The following is a 19,947-nucleotide window of genomic DNA, read 5'->3' as shown; positions in this document are numbered from 1 at the left end:
GCATCACTCTGCTGCTTGCTGAGCTGCAGGGCGCTTGCCTAGTGGTTTTAGTATGTTATTTATTGGTAAGGCGGAGAGATGGATATCTTACATCCACTGCTTGGTTCCCCAAATGCCCACAGCAGCCAGGGCTGGGCCAGGCCAGTGCCAGGAGCCAGGGTCACCATCCGGGTACCCGTGGGTGGCAGGGTCACTGTCCTCCTGCCAACAATCTGGTGCTCCCCACCACCGGGTGCCCACACTGGACAGGACCGTGTTGGCACCTGCTCCGGGCTCACACAGACACCCTGTGCCATCCTCAGCGTGTCGGAATAGAGCCAGGATTTCTGTGCACAGGGGTGGGGCCTCTCGGGACAGGCTTGGCATGTGTGTCAGAGCCCGGTGTGTCCCTTATATCGTAGCTCCTGCTTTGAGAGTTCTGGTTGCCAGATGCAGTAGGGGACTTCCAGCAGGACCTGCGGCAGCAGCAGCCCCTGGCACTGGCTTTTTAGGAGCAGCTCCCTGAAAAGATAATGGGAACGCAGGGTTGAGGGCAGGAGCTGGGTTACACCTGTGGGGCATGAGGCCTGGGCCGCAGGAACCCCTGTGCTGGAACCGCCCAGGGAACAGAGTTGGGGGTCGGGAGACTCATCTCCATCCCAGGGATCTTGCCCATGTCCTTGGGATCCAGAGGTCTCTCATTGGGTCATGAGGCTGTCCTGGGCCGACAGCCCTCACCGAGAGTCCAGCATGCTGAGCTGGTTGCTGTCACTCCGTCAGCTGTGGCTTTCTTTCCTCTGTCCTCTCCCCTGACCGAATCCCCCACCAGGAAGCGGCTGTTGCAGCCCAGAGCTTTGTAGGGACCCAGGTTCTGAAGAGCTGCCCCTCCCTCCCGTGCCCCCGGCCTCACTGTTCTCCTGCTCTCTTGCAGGGCCAGCTGCTCCTGGACTTCCAGCAGGACCTGCAGCAGCAGCAGCCCCTGGCACTGGCGGTGCAGGAGGTCTCCAGCGTGCTCAGGTCGCCCCAGGAGAAGGTGAGCGGTGCTTGGTCCCCTGCGGTGGCTGGGTGAGGACCCCCCACCCTGGGGCAGGGGGAGTCCCCTGCCTGGGAGCCCATGAATGACTAAAGCTGTGAGTATAGTCCTTAGGCACACTGCTCCATCGATACCCCTGGGGGATGCCAGCCTACATCCAAAACGCCACCCAGCAGGCGCCTCTTGACCCAGCAAACCCAGACACGCGATACAGCGAAGAGGCTAGGTGGCCAGGGCCTGGGCTAGAAGTGGAGCAGGCCTGAGCGATGGGTGTCGGGTTTTTCCTTAAACATGTATTTGTTTGGTTTTTATTTGAAAGGTAGGGTTAAAAGAGAGATTGACAGAATGAGAGAGATCTTCCATCTGCTGGTTCACTCCCCAGTGGCTGTAAAGGTTGGGCTGGTCCAGACCAAAGCCAGGAGCCAGCAGCTCTCTCCGGGTCTCCCATATGGGTGCAGGGGCCCACGCACCTGACCATGCGTTGCTGCTGCTTTCCCAGGTGTGTTAACTGGGAACTAACACTCAGTGGGATGTTGACCTCCCCAGGGGGCAGCTTAACCTGCAGTCCAGGACTGGGTCTCTTGTTGGGTGACACAGCAGGCTGCTGGCTGCACCCCATGACCTTGTTGAAAACCCACAGCTGAAAGATAGAAGCAAGGCCCCCCGCGCTGTGGCGCAGCAGGTTAAAGCATCCCACGTGGGCACTGGTTCAAGTCCCAGCTCTCTACTAATGTGCCTGGGTAACGGGCGGATGGCTCCAGTGCTTGGTGCCCTGCCCCCGCGTGGCAGAATTGGAAGCCGCTCCCAGCCCCTGGCTTTGGCCCAGCTGTGGCCCTGGGGGCCATGGGGGGACAGTGCATGAGTAGACGGAAATGCTCTCTGTTCAAACACCCTCGCTTTGTGCTGCTTCTGTGGGTGAGCTATACAACATGCAAGGGCTGTCTTGTAAAGGTCATGGCTACACGCATGTCCTCTTAGGTGATGAATGTGGGGTTGCTAGGGGCTGAAGGGGAGGCGGATGGGGGTGTCTGGTAGCGGGGCTGAGGAAGCAGTCCCGCCCACGCTGGCGAGGCTAGACCTCAACAAGGGTGGCATGCTGGGTCATGGGTGGGATGCCACATTTTGTGGGATGTTGTGTTTACCACAAGGGTGAACATCTGAACTCAGTGAAGTGGTTTTATTTTCCCACATAACACTTGCCTCAGCCCACTGGGTGGTCGGCCAGTCCGTGCAGCCGCAGGCATGCACACGGCTGGCTGGGGGTTGCCATGCCTGGCTTGTAGCCCACACACAGGGGTCCTGACAACTGCATTAAGTCAGCATGAGGTCCTGGTGACTTGAGAGAGGCCAGTGTCACTGGGCGTGGTGGGCCTTTTGCGTGTGGCGTGCTTCCTCCTTCTCCGTGCCTGTTGCTTTGCGTCTTCCTTGATCTGCTGTTCTTGGAATTCTCCAGAGATCTTATCCACCAGGAAGGCGGAGCTTCGCCCTCCAGCCCTTCCTCCGGCAGCAGCTGTGGCGGGTGACTGGAGGGGGCCTGCCCACGCCCCAGGCCTGCCCTGGCCCTGCTCCATTCTCCACTCCCTGTTTGTCAGTACTGAAGGGACCCTGCCCTCCCCAGCCCCCAGCCCCAGGCTGGTGCTGTCCTCAGGGAGCAGGCCGTGCCACCTCTGCCTCTGCTGTCATTGGCAGTGTCACCTGTTCTTTACTCATTCTTCCTAGAAGGGCAGGTGCTTATGAAAGAACAGGGACGTGGGGGCTTGCCGGAGGCCCAGAGGCAGCATTAGGAACGGGGCGGGTGGGGCCTGGGCTGTGCACAGCATGTGCTCATGAAACAGGAACGAAGCCAGCTTTTTAGCAGCTAGGTGGGCCCCCAGCACTTCCTGCCAGGCTGCTGTCCTCTGGCTGCTGTCCTCTTCCTCGGGTTCCTGGAAGCTGCGGGCAGTGCACAGCGCACATTCCAGCTTTGTTTTACGAGAATGTTGTCCCTGGCCGTGTGGCTGCTGGGTTGTGGCCACGGCCAGGGCTGTCCTCTGAGTGGGACAAGTGGATAGCTCCACTCCTACTGCAGCCACGCCCGTGATCTCCCACCGTGGTGATCCGATGGCAGGTTTGAGAGCGGTGGGCTTGCTGCTACTTGGAGCATCTCGGTACCCAGCCCAGGCCAGGCTCCCTCTGCAGTGGGGCCCTGCTGGGGTCTGGCTAGGTCCCTGGAGGGGTGAGTGGGAGCACGTGCCTCCTAGCCCCCCTCTCCCTGATGCTGGGAGCTTCCCCACAGCCTTCGTCATCCCTGGGGCAGATGTGACACACTAATTTTTTTTTAAAGATTTTTTTTTATTGTAGAGGCAGATGTACAGAGGAAGATCCTCTGTCCGATGGTTCACTCCCCAAGTCACCGCAACGGCCGGTGTTGCGTCGATCCAAACAGGAGCCAGGAACTTCCTTCTGGGTCTCCCACGCGGGTGCAGGGTCCCAAGGCTTTGGGCCATCCTTGACTGTTTTCCCAGACCACAAGCAGGGAGCTGGATGGGAAGTAGAGCAGCCAGGACTCAATCTGATACCTCAAGCCCTGGTCCCAGTCCCAAAACACCCATTCTGGGGAGGAGGCAGGCCCTCAGAGCTTCTCCTGACGCTAGCCCTGGGCAGAACGCTGCACAGCACCGTGTGTGCATGGAGGTCAGTGAGACACGGAGGCCCCGCTCGGGTCCACCCAGGGGCTGGTGCCGGGCATGGCTGCAGGCCTGGGGGCCAGTGCTGCACTGTGTCCACCATGCTCACTACTGGGCTACACCAGCCCTGCAGGCCCCACCCCAGTGCACAGCCCTCAGGCCACCTTCCTGCTGTGTCTATTTCCTTTCTATATGAAGAAATCTTGGATTGACTTTTTGTTTTATTTGAAAGACAGTGGGGAGAGAGAAGGCTCTTCCATTTGACTGTTCCCCAAGTGCCTGGTGGCTGGGCCCCACTGAAGCTAAGAGCCAGGCCCTGTGCTGTGCTGCGGCCACCTGCTTGCTAGCCCCCTCCAGCCCCCACTCACCTCATTAGCATGCAAAGGCAATCTTATCTCTGGGGATTCCTAGTACCTGGAACCCAGGACAAAGGACAAACATTTGTCACTGGGCAAGGTCACCCTTCCAGGGCGTGTCATTTCCCTGTGGGTATTCTCCAGGGTGACAGCAATCTCTTTAGCACAGCACCCCCACGTGGCTGGGCATGCCCTGACCCCTACAAGGCATCCCCAGGGGCCACTCTGCATGCTGCCCACCCCCCACCCCACTTGTTCCATATCCATTCCCAGATTCCCCAGGAGTACCTAGTTCAGTCTGCTTGGGAGCCCAGTCCATGCAGCAGGCGGCTGGGGGCTGACCCTTCCATGGCGCTGGACACTAATGTGTGGTTGGCCCCTGTGGAGGCTGACCTTGAGCCAGGGCTGGGGCAGAGCTGAGGAGGTAGTCCCTGCAGGAAGTGTCCTCCAGCATAGTCGGTCTGAAGGCAGGTGACTGCCCAGGGTTTGGGGGTCCCTGGAGGAGCCCCTGTTCTCTATGCTGTTTCCACGTGGATGGCAACAGCCAATTAAGGGTGTGAAGCTGCAATCCACGGCTTGGAAGCGAAGGTGGACCAGCGTCCTCCAGATACAGCCTGGCCTGGGGCCCACCTTCTGGACCTGTGTCTGCTGGGTTCACACACCTCCCCAGCAAGGCCGAAGGGGGAATAGGAGCTGTGCAGGGCCCTGTCCATCACCTGCCTGGACATCATAGTTCCTGACGGCATCAGGTGCTGGCAGGCCGGCGTCGAATGGGCGTGAGTACCGTGTGTGACATCCGTGGTCGCTGACCTGTGGACTCCACGTGGTGTACCCCTGCCCCCTCCCCTGCCACGCCCAGACCCACCTGATTAGTTCCACTCACTCACAGACTCCCCCACCCCAACTTTGCAGAACTTGAATTCCGGAGTCTCATTCACCTTCTGTTCAGGTCACGTGAGAGAAGGTTGTAAAATTGTTTGCAACTGGGGTCTTCCTAGAGTGCAGGGTGTGGAGGACCCCAGGAGGGGGCCATGTCCCCTGGGATCCCCTGTCCAGCCAGAACAGGAGAAGTGACTCCCATGCACTCACCTGTTTGCGTGGGTGCGGCTGAGTCGGCCCTCGGGGGTACAGCTTCACCCTGGGTCGGAGGAGGTGCGCCCACCCATATTTAGTTTGTTGGGGTATGAAGCGGAAATGTTTGGAGTGTGCCAATCTGGCCGTACACCGGAAACTGCCTGCAGCCTGGGATGGACCTGGGATTCCTGTCTGGATCTAGAGTGTGCCGGTGAAGTGGGACCAAGGATGCACACGTTGGGGTGTGAGGGCGCTAGCACCCTTTGTAGCATCCAGACCCCATGTGGGTGTCGGTTGGCATCCGCTCTGCTTCACATCCAGTTCAGCTCCCTGCTAATGCACGCACGTGGGAAAGCAGCGGAACACGGCCCCGAGTGCTTGAGCCCTGCCTCCCACGTGGGAGCCAGGATGGCGCTCCCAGCTCGTGGCCTCAGCCTGGCCCAGCCGAGGGCTGCAGCCATCTGGGGAGTGAACCCCGGGATGGAAGATCGCTCTCTGTGCCACTCTGCCCTGAAACGAGTGAACCGCAGGGAGCCTCTGGTCCGGAAGGGAAGCCAGAACATCCACCCAGCAGCCCTTAGGTTTGTCTGCCATTTTATTTCCAGCATTTTCCATCCCAGACTTTGAGGAGCATCCTGTGGGCAGCAGATAGTGTCAGCTGTGCAGACATTGTGGGTGTCATTGAGCGCTCAGGGGTTTGGCTTTGGACTGAAGCATCTCTGTTCCAGAAAGTCTCCGAGCAGGCTGCCGAGTGGGGCAGACAGAGCAGGAAGCACGTTTCCCAAAGGGTCTTTGCTTCCGCTGTCTTCGGGGATTCTTCCCTCCAGGCATTGTCTGCCGTGAGACACAGTGAAGCCCCGGGAGGCCTTTGGGGCGTGTTGTCTCAGCTGTGTTCCTGGTCCAGTTCTCTAGAATGTTCGAGAGCATTCTAGGAGAAGCTTCATGGAGAAGGGAAGGGGAAGCAGGCAGGAAAAGTTCAGATCAGGGAGCTGCTTGTGGAGACCAGGGTAGCAGGATCAGAGCTGTGGGCCTGGGTCTGTGGCTGAGCTAGAGAGGGTGCAGGAAAGGTGAGGGAAGGCTTGCTGCCCTCTGCCACCAGTGCAGGTGGTCCTCTGAAGCCCGCACCTGCCATTTCAAAAAATATACACTTGTATTGCAAAGGCCTAGTTGCAGAGAGCAGGAGAGACAGAGAGATATTTTGCATACTCTGGTGTGCTTCTCAGATGGCCACAACAGCTAGAGCTGAGTCGATCAGGAGCCAGGAGCCAGGAGCCAGGAGCTTCTTCCAGGTCTCCCAGGCAGGTGCAGGGTCCCGAGCACTTGGACCGTCCCCCACTGCTTTCCCAGCTGCATCAGCAGGGAGCTGGATGGGAAGTGGAGCAGCCAGGACTTGAACTGGCACCCATCTGGGATACTGGCGCTGTGGACATAGGCTTAACATCCTACACCATTGTGCCTCTTTATGGAATTGAGAAGTTCTTTGCTTTCTTTGGGGGAAAAAAAAAAAGAGTATCCAGAAGTAAGCGGCCTGACCTGGGGCTGCTGGTTTTCTAGGGAACAGGTGGCTGTGGGCTCCGTGGAGTCCTGCTCCAGGAGACGGGGCAAAGAGGGAGGCATTACTGCCATCCGGACCCCCAGAACATGAGGTGGGTCAGCAGTTCCTAAGCGTGACCTTGGGAACCTGTGAAGGTTTGAGGCAGAGAGACTCCAGCGCCCCCTCCAGGTGTCTGCTCACCCTGGGCATTCTGGCCACGTGGGAAGGCACCATGCCACTTGCACGAGGTGACCTCCACTCCGCCCCGGGGCAGTGGCACTGGCTTTGCTTCTGTTGGCAGGCACCGGTGGCACGCATGTAAGCCTCATTGTGGATAACACCTTAAAAGAAGATTATGTATTTCTAAACTCTCCTTACTTATTTAAAAGGGTAAGCGGGAGACACAGAGACTAAGAGAGGGCTTCCATCCACTGGGTCACTCCCCAAATTGCCTCAACAGCCAGAGCCAAGCCAGTCCGAAGCCAGGAGCCAGGAACTTCCAACAGGTGTCCCACACGGGTGCAGGGTCCCACGGCCTTGAGCCATTGTCCACTGCTTTCCCAGGTCCATTAGCAGGGAGCTGGACAAAAAGTGGAGCAGGTGGGACTTGAACCAGCACCCACACTGGATGCTGGCTTTGCAGGGGGTGGTTTGACCCACTGTCGCATGACTCCAGCTCCTTCTGGTATTTCTTTGGCCTACAGCAGGTATCCTAGGAGAGCTCTGCCAGGTCTTGGCTCTGACCCACTTCCTTGGCCTGTGGACCTAGAAAAGTTCATTGCAATGTTAGGGGTGTCAAGCCCTTTTGCATCTTTTTCCAATGCTTGGGGTCTCTGTGTCCAGGAACGGGGTGGGGAGAGGAAATGAGAGCTTACCTGCCCCGGGCCAGAGTGTGGTTTCTCAGGAAGTCAAATTGAGACGGGCTGGAGTGGTATGTAGTAACTAAAGTCTCCGCCTGTGACGCCACTCTCCCATGTGGGTACAGGTTCAAATCCTGGCTGCTCTACTTCTCTTCCAGCTCCCTGATAACACACCTGGGAAAGCAGCAGAGAACGGCCCAAGTGCCTGGCACTTCATACCCACATCCTGGCTTCATGCCACTCATGCGGGAGACTCAGAGGAAGTCCCCAACTCCCAGCTTCAGCCCACTGCAGCCTGTCATTGTAGGGACTTGGCGGGGGAGAGAGCCAGCAAATGGAATCTCTATGTGTGTTGGTAGGGGGAATATGTGTGTGTGTCTTTGCTTCTCAAATAATCTTTTAAGACAAGGGGCTGAGGCTGGTGCTGTGGTGTCACAAATGAATTTTCATCCCCTACGGACGTTAGTTCCAGCTGCTCCCCTTCTGGCCCAGTCCCTGCTAAAGGCCTGGGAAAGCAATAGAGGACGGCCCAAATCCTTGCACCCCTGCACCCTTGTGGGAGACCCGGAGGAAGCTCCTGGCTTTGGATCAGCTTAGCTCTGGCTGTTGTGGCCACTTGGGGCATGAACCAGTGGATGGAAGATTCTCTCTCTGTTGAGTCTGCTCAGCACAGCGCACACCAGGTGCGTGCCTGCTTGGTTCTGGGTTTTGGCCGCTGCCCGGGCTGTTGCAGCAAAGGCAGCGGCTTCTCCCGGTGTCCCAGTGTCTCTTGCAGGGTTGTTGGTGGAGAGCTTGTTTAACCTGAGCAGGTGCTGTCTGCGTGTTCTGCCCAGCCTTCTGTAGTCTTGAGGGAGGCTGCTGAGACCCACGTGACCCCTGGCCAGCCCTCTGTGGAGAATGAGCCCCAGGGACTGCTCCCTGTCCAGATCCATGCTAGCCAGATTTTTGTCTTGCCAAGGGCCGGGGGAGGGTGACCTCTGGGGAGTGCTGGGAGGGCAGGCTGGGGGAGGGGCTGCTGACCAGGGCCGTGGGTTGGTTGGTGGTGCCCACGGTGAGGGTGGGTTGCCCTGGAGGTGAGGAGGGAGAGGAGCGCGCCCCAGCCTTGAACCCAGCTCAGGGGCAGGCTCTGGCCATCGAGCGCCTCAGCCTTGAACCCAGCTCAGGGGCAGGCTCTGGCCACTGGCTTGTTTGGATAATCTTTCCACTTTGGTTATTTTGGATTCTGGGAAATGCCTTGGAGGGTTAAGGAATGTTCTCTTCCTCTCCTGCCATGGGGTCATCGAGGGGCTCCTGGGAAGCGGGGAGGGGCGGCTGACACGTGCCCTCCTTCGCGTCCCCTGACCTCCACCCGCACCCCGCCCCCAGCCGGGCACACCTGGCCGTGCCTGTGTCCGCCCACGCTGGCCTAGCACACTGTCCCGGGCCGGCTGACCGGCTGGGAGGTCCAGGAGGTGGCCACATCCCCAGGCGGGATGGCCGTGAGAAATGCGGCTGAGCACTCCCCGTCGTGTGGTTGAAGCCTGGTGATGTCACTGCGTGACCCTGACTCGGAGCCCCAATGAGCTCATGCTGTCCTGTTTTGGTCACAGCCGCATTTTTGGGGCACTGTCTCATTGCCCATACGTCCCTGTGACTTCGTTTTTTATAAACACTGATAGGTTAGAGGTGACCTAAGTACAAACAATTCCTTCAAGTTCAACCCTTTAATGTGCTATTTGTGCAAATTGTTTTCTTTCTTTCTAAGGTTAACTTTTAGAAAGAGAAAGGATGGCTAATGAAAATTTTTAAAAAGATTTATTTATTTTTATTGGAAAGGTAGATTTACAGAGAGGAGAGACAGAGATTTTCCACCCGTTGGTTTACTCCCCATATGGTCGGAGCTGGGCCAGACGGAAGCTAGGAGCCAGAAGCTTCTAGCAGGTGGGTGCAGGGGTCCACGCACTTGCACCATCCGCCACTGCCTTTCCCAGGCCATAGGCAGGGAGCTGGATTGAAAGTGGAGCAGCCGGGCCCGGCGCGGTGGCGCAGTGGTTAAGGTCCTTGCCTTGCACGCCCGGGATCCCATATGGGCGCCGGTTCTAATCCCGGCGGCCCCTCTTCCCATCCAGCTCCCTGCCTGTGGCCTGGGAAAGCAGTCGAGGACGGCCCAAAGCTTTGGGACCCTGTACCCGTGTGGGAGACCCGGAAGAGGCTCCTGGCTTCGGATCGGCATAGCATCGACCGTTGCACTCATTTGGGGAGTGAATCATTGGACGGAAGATCTTCCTCTCTGACTCTCCTCTCTGTATATCTGCCTTTCCAATAAAAATAAATAAATCTTAAAAAAAAGAAAAAGAAAAAGAAAGTGGAGCAGCCAGGACACAAAGCAGAACCTATATGGCATGCCGGCCTCGCAGGTGGAGGAGTAACACACCACACCACAGTGCCGTGAAAATGGATTTTAAATTCAGTTTAATTCTGAGGATTTTAAAATTGGCTGTCTTAAAGAAACAAAGCAAAGCATGTGTTTCTAGAAGTTGGTGACGGAACAGACTGCATGGCCGGTCTGGGCCAGGCCGACTGAGCTCCTGGGAGACGCCCCGTGAAGCTAGGACAAACTCCCGGGCTTGGTTGGCAAGCACTGAGTACCCGGAAGCAGGTGAAGCTAGCTGCCCGCATGGCTGAGCCGTGTCCTGGCTCACACAGCGGCACTGGTGCCATTTCTGACCATGTCACCTTCGCCCTGTGCCCTGCAGGTGGTGACCTGTCGTGCCGTGGCCCAGGCTGTGCAGTTCTCTGTCAGCGCAGGGTCCGCCACTGCCCAGAGCTCAGGATGCGGCCTGTATGACGTGCGGCTCGCCCCGCTTCACTTGCAGGTGGGAAAACCAACTTGGAACCTTGGGGCGAGTGTGGCGCGGGTGTGGAGGCTGGGGGGCGTGGAGGCTGGGGGGGGTGTGGAGGCTGGGGTGCGGGCGTGGAGGCTGGGCGCGGGCGTGGAGGCTGGGGGGCGTGGAGGCTGGGAGCATGGAGGTTGGGGCGCGGGCGTGGAGGCTGGGGGCGTGGAGGCTGGGGCGTGGGTGTGGAGGCTGGGGGCATGGAGGCTGGACGCGGGCGTGGAGGCTGGACGCGGGCGTGGAGGCTGGACGCGGGCGTGGAGGCTGGGTGCGTGGAGGCTGGGGCATGGGTGTGGAGGCTGGGGCATGGGTGTGGAGGCTGGGAGCGGGCGTGGAGGCTGGGCGTGGGTGTGAGGAGTGTGGAGGAGCGCCCTCCGGTGGTAGTTTACAGTCGTGAGCTTACACAGCATCCGATCTGTGTGGAAAATCCAAGGGGGACACCTCCCCCCGCCACACACAGCACACGCATACACACATACACATGTGTATGTGCACACGCAGGTATGTGCACACGTGCCCTCAGATGGCTATACACACGTGCACATTTACACAGATACGCGCTTATTCACGCAATGCGCACGTGTGCAGCACACGTGTGTGGGTGCGCCCGCGTGTGAGTACATGCACGTGTGTGCCCTTGCAGACACCCCATACGTGTACAGCGACAGGCACATACATGAGTGTATAGACAGCTGGCTGGCTGGGCGCTGCTCTCGCCCACAGAACCCAGGGGGGCCGCAGCCACACCCGCAGCTGTTCCTTGCTGGGTGAGGTGCCACACATCCGGGCTCCTGGGAGGAGAGTGTGGATGCAGCAGGGGGCTGCCCTTCTGTCTCCCAGAGACACAGGAGGAAGGCGGCAGGGTGCCGTCACCTGTGGGCACCGTCTCCAGGGCACGTGGGCCTGGCCCCCGGGTCCCTCCTCCTCCTCCTCTCGGCTGAGCTCCTCCAGTGACGGAGACCCCAGGGTGCGATGGTGTCCGGTGCTACACCCCGAGGGAGGATGGGGTCCCCTTCCCACGGCGGGTCCAGGGCCAGCCGGGCAGTTGTCCCTATGAATACACAGATACGATGCACCCGTGTGCACACACATGTGGGGCTGGCAGATGACTGTGCAGCATGCATGCATGGGGGCATCTGATAAACACGCACACTGTGCACATTGCACACACGTGAACACACGTGATCATCAAATACATACATGTGCGCGTGCGTGGCCCTCAGAACTGCTTGAGAGGGCTGTTCCACATTAATCCTTCTTTTCCCTGTTTTTGCTAGCTGGAGTTCCGCCTGGAGGACCAGCGCGAGGACATCCAGGTCACGTGGTCCCTCCTCATGGCGCCCGAGATGGTCATTGACGTGCAGCCCCGAGCTCCAGGGGAGGTGGGTTCCTTGCTGAGGCTCCCCCAGCCGATGGGTGTGTGTGAGCCGCGTGCACAGGAGCGCTGGGACCGGGGTGCGGGTCTCACGCCTCGGACACCCACTGCTCCCTTCCTCCCAGCTCTCAGGCAGTGACAGGGAGAGAGACAGGGCTGTTCCATCTGCTTCACTCCCCACATGGCTGTGACAGCCGGGGTAGACCAGGCCGAAGTCAGAAGGCTGAAACTGCACCGGGGTCTCCCGCACGAGTGGCAAGGGCCCAAGAAGTGTGTGGGCCATCTCCCTTCCCTTTTGCAGGGAGGTCCCAACTCTGGCCCGTGTGTGCCCGCCGCCTGTCTGGTGCCCTGCCACTCCCTACATGGGACATGGGACACTCCTGCTTGCTTTATTCCGCCCAACTTGTTTACCTGCCCGGCCTGAGGCCTGCGCACCTGCCTGCTGGTCGCTGGGGCACTGCCCTCGCAGCTGTCCTGGGCACGTCCTCCTAGGGGTCAGAGCTGCCGCGGCCCCGTGCTGGGCAGGAATGGCCTTGGGGGCAGGGACTGGCAGGCAGAGAAGGAACTGGGCAGAGAGGTTGTCCTGGCAACCGCGGGGCAGCGTGTGAAATCTGACACCTGTATGGACAGGGGCTGACCTTTCACCCTTGGCTTCCTCCTCTAGCAGGAAGCTGTCAGAAAAAAGAAAAAGGGGATAAACAGACAACTTTGCTTGCGAGGACAGCCGCTGCGCTTGCCACCCAGCTCCCTGCTCACGTGCCTGGGAAAGCTGAGGGACCGCCTAGCTGCCTGTGGGAGACCCGCGTGGGACTTTAGGCGCCTGAGTTCAGCCCGGCCCGGCCTCTGCAGCCGTCTGGGGAGTGAGCCAGCACTGCAGGAGCAGATGGGTCCCAAGCTGCTCCTCCGGGCAATGCGAGGGTTAAATGGAGGAACACAGACATGCACAGAAGGGGAGTCATTGGGTGGAGAGTCCTCTGTGGCAGAGCAGTCCTGGCAGGGTGCAGCCCAGCCAGCCGGCCCTCCTCGCAGCAGCATGGATCGCCCCTGCTCTGGGCTCGCCTGCAGACCCCCACCCGCGCTCAGCTGCCCGCCAGCCCGGGCCTCCCGCTGCTTGAGGCCAGAGGCAGGTGCCTCGGGCAGAGTGCCTCAGCTCCCGTAGAAAACCTCCCACCGCATCCCATTCTGAGTTTAAAAACCAGAAGCTGAACAACGGAAGGAAGACGTGGGGGGAGGGGGGAAAGCACAACTGAATTGTCCTTGCAATCATAGCTTTTTAAAAATGGATCCTGTTTCTTTAAAAAAATAAAAGAGAGAGATGTGAGATGCAGAAATAGGTGTGGGTCTCCCTGAATGACCAGCTGCCCGCTCAAGTCAGCCCCCCAGGAATGCCCCCTGCACACAGCACTCGCCTCGCGTGACTGTGACCCCGACTCTTCACACGGGGTCTCTGCAGGGCGGGTGGGGTTGGCTCGCCCCGTCTCAAGTGGGTCCTGTGCTTAGTAACCAGTAGCCTGCCGGTGTGTCAGGTACAATGCTTCCAGAGCTGGGCTGGCCGGAATCCCGGAGCCAGGAGCCTCTTCTGGTCTCCCACACGGGTGCAGGGGCTTAGGCACTTGGGTGATCCTCGACTGCTTTCCCAGGCAATTAGCAGGGGGCTGAATGGGAAGTGGAGCAGCTGGGACTCAAACCAGCGCCCCTTTGGGACGCTGGCATTGCAGATGTCAGCTTTACCTGCTACCCCACAGCACCAGGCCCATGAATCTCACCCAAAGCCCCACCTTCCTGCTTCATCACCTCCCAAAGGTGCCGCATTGCAACCCCCTCCGCTGGGGGATGAGCTTTCAGCAGAGATTGTGGAAGCTTCCAGACAGGTGACTGTGTGGGGGGATTCCTTCATCAGCTGCCCCCAGGAGCACATGTGTCCGGGCGCCCACGCTCCTAGCGCCACCAGTGCTGGCACCCCCGTCCCCTGCTGGACAGGCTTGTCTGTGGTGTGCCCGCCCTTCAGTGTGGACTGACAGGATTTCCTCAGTGTAAGACCTCAGACTGTGCGTCCTCTCTCAGCAGGACCTGGTGCTGGACACGGACGCAGTGTCCGCGCTGCTCCGCGGCATCCTCAAGGGCCTGGTCAGCTCTGCCTCTGCGTCCCTGGTCCTGAGCGCCAGGCCGGCCCACGTGCACGACCTCCAGGTAAACCCTCCCGCCGGCGGTGGCTGCCTCAGAGCCCTCCCGCGTGGCTGGGGCCCCCACGTGCGTGTGCCCTGTGAGGCCATGGTGTGAAAGTTGGGTCGGCTCCCTCCCCCAGCAGGCCCTGGGGCTCTGCCTTGCCTGAGCCCGAACTTGTCACCGTCCCACCCCCTGACAACTACCATCTGGGCAGGGGGTGGCGCCAGAGACCCTGGGACATGGCACAGCTGCCAGTTGGGCACAGGGGTAGATACTGAGGCACCCAGGGGTGGGCAGGCCGGCAGAGGGCAGCGGTGAGCGTTGGGGGGGGGGGGTCACTCCTGCTGCCCAGGGCGTGAGGCCAGGGCAGGGGTGGCTCAGCAGGGTCAGCCCACATTCCCAGGAGGAGAGCGGAGCCGTGGGCACCGTGGCTGTCCACAGCCGCCTTGCGGCAGATGAAGGCCTGGTTGTCTGGAACACGACAATACACTCCTAATGTCACAATCTGAGATAATAGCACGCCTTCAGGACCTACAGGTTAAGAAACTAAGAACTCGAAGTGGCATAGATCTAATCATGCTACGTTTGAAACATGTTTATTTGAGAGGCAGTGCTGCAGAACCGCTGGTTCGCCACTCCCACCTGCCTGACTGAAACAGCCTGTGTCGGTCACTCCTGGGCAGGGCCACGCAGGAGCCTGGACCCTCAGCCGGCTCTCCCACTTGGGGACAGGGGCCCAAGCACTTGAGCTGTCTTTCGCTGCTCTCCCAGGTGTGTTAGCAGGGAGCCGCACTGAAGGGGGAGCAGCCACGGAACTAACGAAACCACCTGAGCAGAACCCTCAGAACATGCTCCACGACAGGGACCCTGGATGACGCTGGGTGGCCATTCCCATCCCGGGTACTGAGGGGAGCAGGGTGTATTATCTCCCATCGTCTCCTCCTCTGCCCCAGATACAGGAAGAAGGAAAAGCAAATGTGGAAACAATGGTCTTGCCCATTTTTCCCTGACCCTTGACCCTTCCCATCCTGATCAACTATGTAAACATCAAAAATAAATTTTTTAAAAAAATGTAGCACCCAGGACTTGAACCAGTACTTGTGTGGGATGCCAGCATTACAGGCAGTGGCTTAACCTACTCGAGATCTGATCACACTCTTACCACCTGCAGTGCTGGCATGGCACATGAGGGCCACTTCAGGTCCTGGTTGCTGCACTTGCGACCCAGCTCCCTGTGCCCAGGGACGCAGCGAAGGATGGATCAAGTGCCCGGGAGACCTGGATGAGGCTCCTGGCTTCCGACTGGCCTAATCCCCAGCCACTGTGGTTATTTGGGGAGTGAACCAGCGGATGGGAGATTCTGTAACTCTGCCTTTCAAATAAATAAGTAAATCTTTAGAAGTAAATGAGGAGTTTGTGGCCCCAGCACCCCCAGCATACTGGGGAGACTTCTCCAAGAAGCCTGAGTGTGCAACGCATGTCTGCTACTGGGCATTGGCTCATGTGTCTGCTGTAAGCTGGTTGGGGATGAGGGGGTACAGAGCTGGGGTCATATCTGAGGGTCCCCAGTGCTCCAGGGGGCTTTCAGTGCCCTGTGTGCCAATTCAGGTGTTCATGCAGCCACACACCTCCCACGCTCACTGGCAGGGCATTTGGCCCAGGGCCTGGGTGCCCATAGTCCAGCAGCACTGACAACAACTGGGAAGATAACCCATCCCCGTGCCAGGCCCGTGGGTGGCTGAAGCCCAGAGGACTGTGCAGGTATTTCCGCTTTGTCACTTCCTGCGTCCTCCAGCTCCCAGCTGGGAGGTGCCTCAGGCACGCTGCGTTTTCTGGGTGGTCCCCTTGAGAGCGTCACAGCCCCCCCCCCCCCCGAAAATCATTCTGGGCCAAATCAGCATTCAGGGCTTTGCCTGGAACGGTCTGGCTACACAGTACAAGAAGCCAGCCTGGTGAGCCGAGCGGGGCAGGCTGGGTGGATCCGTGGTGGTACTGGTGTGGGGCTGCCTGGCGCCCCCTTGAGGATGGGGTAGGAATGTTGTCGGTGCACCTGCTCCTGACCCTCCCTGTAGAAGATGCTGTGGTGTGGACCAGCAGGTGTGTGGCAACCTAACCTCTGTCCCATGTCCCCGCTGCCTCTGCTCCATCTCCTCCTCTGCTCCTCTCACAGAGCCCCCAGCACGCCCCAGCCACAGCCCAGGAGCCCTGCCCTCGCAAGCCACCCCGGGCTCACGACCTGAAACTGCTGGTGAGGAATGTGCGAGCTTCATTGTTGAGCCACCCTGGTGCCCTGGGTGAGTCCCTGGCCGCAGGGGGCGTGGGGCTGGAGAGGGACACCCCGCTGTAGGGGGGAGTGGCCTGGGAGTGTTTAGGCAGTGTCTGTGCCACGGACCCTGCTCTGACGAGCTTCTTACGCTGCTGTCCCTGCCCCCACAGAAGGCCCCCGTCTGTGCTCCCCGAGGCCAGGAAAGGGAGGGCTGGGGCTCTTACTTTGCCCTATTTCTTCATTTAGTGGTTCTTTTCTCTTTTTAAAATGTATTAACTTATTTGCAAGGCAGAGTGACAGAGAGAGGGAAAGACAGAGAGAAAGCCCTTCCAGCCGCTGCTTCACCTCCCAAATGGCTGCAGTGGCTGGCGCTGAGCTGAAGCCAGGAGCTTCTCTCCGATCTCCCACAGGGACCTTGGTCAGAAGTAAAGCAGCCTCAACTTGAACCAGTGCCCATATGGTGCCAGCACGGCAGGCAGCAGCTTTAGGCACTGTGCCATGGCACCAGCCCCTTACTCTTTTCCTGAGCCAGCCTGTCACTCACTAGCCCTCCCTCTCCCCTGTGGAGCCGTCAGCTCACGGTTGACACCCTCATGGGTGTACAGCCTCTACCTTCCTGAAAGGTTGGGGTGGGGTGTGGTCTGCAAGCGTGATTGATGGATGTCTGAGGCCCGTGGCTCCCTAGGTACTCCTTGGAGCTGGGGGGTAGCTGCTGTCGTGTGAACACAGAAGCCCCGGGTGGCCCAGCGCTTGGTCCTTGGGACGCACACATCCGCCCCCTGCAACTCCGTTTTTCTAGAAACAGGAACCAGTTCTTTGAAGGAACTCTCAGGGAACATAGGGCATTCCTGATCTTCATTCTGGGGGCCTCCAGCCTGCAGCTGAGGGCATGCCAAAGCACCTGTTCGTGGCTGTCCCAGCCTGTGCTGCTCTGCGGCTGGGTGGGCTGCCCAGGCACAGCTGGCCAGGGTTGGGTCCCTGAGCACCTGCACCTGCTGTGAGGTCGCACTCCTCACCCTCCCTGCTAGGTGGTCCCTCTCTGCAGGTCAGTCTCTCCCAGGAGTGTAACCTGTGTGTATCGTGCCTGACCTGGTGCATGGTACAAGGCAGACAGGGTGGAAGCTGGAGTAGCCCGGTGCCTTGGCAGCCTGACTAGTGGAATGAGCAGGACTTGCCACGAGCCCGTTGCATGCTGGGAGCTGGGAAGTGGATTCTGTGATGTGTGGCACCCTGTGCAGAGCCTTCCCATGCTCAAGTTTAGACTTGAAGCTCAGCCTCTCTGCAACGAGCTGTTAGTGTTGTCTGAAAGTGGGGGTCCCCTCCGGTGTCCCACACCCAGCCCTGCTTCCTGCTGTTGCGCACGGTGGGAGGCAGCAGGGAAAGGCGGAGGTAGTCAGGCGCGTGTGGCCTGCCGAGTTCCCTGGCCCTGGCGGCCGTCCAGCGCAGCCTCAGTCACTGCCGGTGTCTGGGGTGTGGGCCAGTGTCTTGGAGCGTGTTCGCTTTCTCTCCCACCTCCACCTTCTCTCTCTGCCTTGCAAATATATAAAATTAGAAAAAGTAAAAGTGGAGACCACCTGTGAGGAAGGGTTCCCCCCGCCTGGGAGTCCCACCTGAAGCCAGGACTGAGGACAGAAATGAGGCTTTTGGGGTCAGCCTGGGGCAGTTAGGGTCAAGGCCAGCAAGAAATTCTTCAGGGGCCACGCAGCCCGGGACTTTGAGTGTTTGTAAATGCTGCACCGACGATGGGCAGCAGCTGAGGCTCACCGGGGCAGCTGCGTCATCTCCGTGCGTACGGGGTTCCGCGGGTGAGCAGACCCTGCAGGCTGATGCTTCTGTGCCCTCCGCTCTGTTGCAGGCTCCGCTTGCGCCGTGTGCACAGCTCAGCTGAACGACCCCGCACAGAGTTTCTCCAGCTCCCTTGCAAGGAACACGACCGAGCTCGCGTGGGGAGAAGAGTTCACCTTGTGAGTCTGCCCAGTGCAGCCCAGCGCTGCCCCATGGGCCCGAGGTCATTGGGCAGCACCCGGGATTGCAAAATGAACAGCACCATGTTGGCATCTGGAGGCCATCCTGCTATTTTTATTGTTATTTGAAAGGCACACACACACACACACACACACACACACACACACACACACACACACACAGAAGGTCTGCAACAGCTGGAGCCGGACCAAGAGCCGAGAAAGCCGCGCGGGTCGCCACGTGCGTGACGTCGGGGACAGAGGCTCCTGTGGTGAACGCAGAAGCCCCGGGTGGCCCGGCGCTTGGTCCTTGGGACGCACACATCCGTCCCCTGCCCCAAGGACGGGAGCATCACCAGATGCCTCCTGGCATCCAGACGGAAGCTGGTACTCCAGCATGGGACACGGGCTTTCCAAGTGCCAGTTCAGCTGCCAGGCCAGCCGCCTGCCCGAGCTTCTCAGTAAAGCCAGCTGTGGGGTCAGTTTGTCCATGTGCCTGGCTGTGACAAGGTCACGTTGCCATGGTTACCTTCCTTCCAGAACAGGATAGAAGGACATGTGTGATAGACTCCAAGACTGGATAGTGAGAATAGAAAGTGGGGGATAGAGTACTCAGAAGTCAGGGTGCAAGAATCTTCTAGAAAATGTTATGCAGTTTAGGTGGGGCCAGAGGCAGGTGTCTGGTTAAGACACTGCTTAGAGGTGCCTGGGTCGCATGTCAGAGGACCTATGCTCAAGGGCCACCTCCATTTCTTTCTCTTCTTAAAGAAAAAAAGAAGCCTTTCTATTTTGAGAGAGAGAGCTCGTCAGCTGCAGATTCGCTTCCCAGTTGACCACACTGAGCAGCCCAGGTTGAAGCCAGGAGCTTCTTTCAGTCCAGGGTGCCAAGGCCTTGGCCCATCCTCCTCTGCTTTCCCAGGTGCACCAGCAGGGAGCTGCTGGGAAGTGGAGCAGCCGGGACTGGAACCAGCACCCATAGGGAATGCTGGCACCCCACGTAGTGGGTTCACCCACTGCGCCCCAGTGCCGGCCACGCTGCCTCCGTTTCTGATTCTGTTTCCTGTTAAGGTGCACCTTGAGGGCCAGCAGACAACGACCGAGGGCTTGGTTCCTCGCCAGCCACGGGGGAGCGGCAGGCGGAGCTCCTGGCTCCTGGTGTGGGCATTTGAGGCGTGACCTGGCAAATGAGCGAGCTCTCTCTGTCACTTTGGCTGTGGACTCTTTGCCTTTCCAATAACACAAATACAGAAATGGTTAACGAACATCGGAACACTCCCTTAGCAAACTGACAAACTTCCGAACTAGACATACAAAAGCAAGGGCTAAGGATGGCTATGAGCCTCTAGGAAGATGTTCCTTCTGAGAAATAAGGCATATAAACTGGAGCTAGATGTTGTGCTTTGTGGTTGAACACTCATAGCAGTACTCAGCTTGGGACAATTAGCGAACACTGAATGTAAGCAACCTGTTATTGAGGGTTAGTGAGTGGGGATTTAGCTAAATAAAGCACCAGACGGCTACACAGCAAAAAAAATCTGATGCCTGCTAAAAATATGTTGCTCCTTTTTTAAAAAAAAAAATTATTTGAAGCCAGGAGCTGTTTCAGATCTGCCACGAGGGCACAGGGACTTGGGCCGCCTTCTGCTGCTGTCCCAGGCCACTCGCTGGAGCCAGCTTGCAAGTGGGATAGCTGGGACTCAAACCTGCCATATGAGACACCGACATTGCAGGCAGTGGCTTTACCCGCCATGCCACAGTGCCAACCCCTCAATAGGAGACTAGCATGGTGGCATAGTGAGTT

The 19,947-nt window shown here is 58.9% G+C and overlaps 1 protein-coding gene across 1 annotated transcript in view; it reads left to right on the top strand.

Moving 5' to 3' along the window:
- C2CD2 (C2 calcium dependent domain containing 2) overlaps window positions 1–19,947 on the top strand; it is a 47,698-nt gene that overhangs the window by 12,003 nt on the left and 15,748 nt on the right. Inside the window, exons 4-9 of the mRNA XM_040986602.1 lie at window positions 911–1,012; window positions 10,238–10,357; window positions 11,653–11,757; window positions 13,818–13,940; window positions 16,087–16,210; window positions 18,038–18,146. Coding sequence (XP_040842536.1) covers window positions 911–1,012; window positions 10,238–10,357; window positions 11,653–11,757; window positions 13,818–13,940; window positions 16,087–16,210; window positions 18,038–18,146 — 683 coding nt within the window. The remainder of the gene's footprint in view (window positions 1–910; window positions 1,013–10,237; window positions 10,358–11,652; window positions 11,758–13,817; window positions 13,941–16,086; window positions 16,211–18,037; window positions 18,147–19,947) is intronic.

This window comes from Ochotona curzoniae, unplaced genomic scaffold (genome assembly GCF_017591425.1).
Source record: "Ochotona curzoniae isolate NIBS_2020 unplaced genomic scaffold, NIBS_Ocur_1.0 contig_4516, whole genome shotgun sequence".
In the NCBI taxonomy this organism is placed as follows: domain Eukaryota; kingdom Metazoa; phylum Chordata; class Mammalia; order Lagomorpha; family Ochotonidae; genus Ochotona; species Ochotona curzoniae.
Note: the sequence above shows the minus strand (reverse complement) of the source record. Positions and strands in the feature narration are given on the sequence as shown.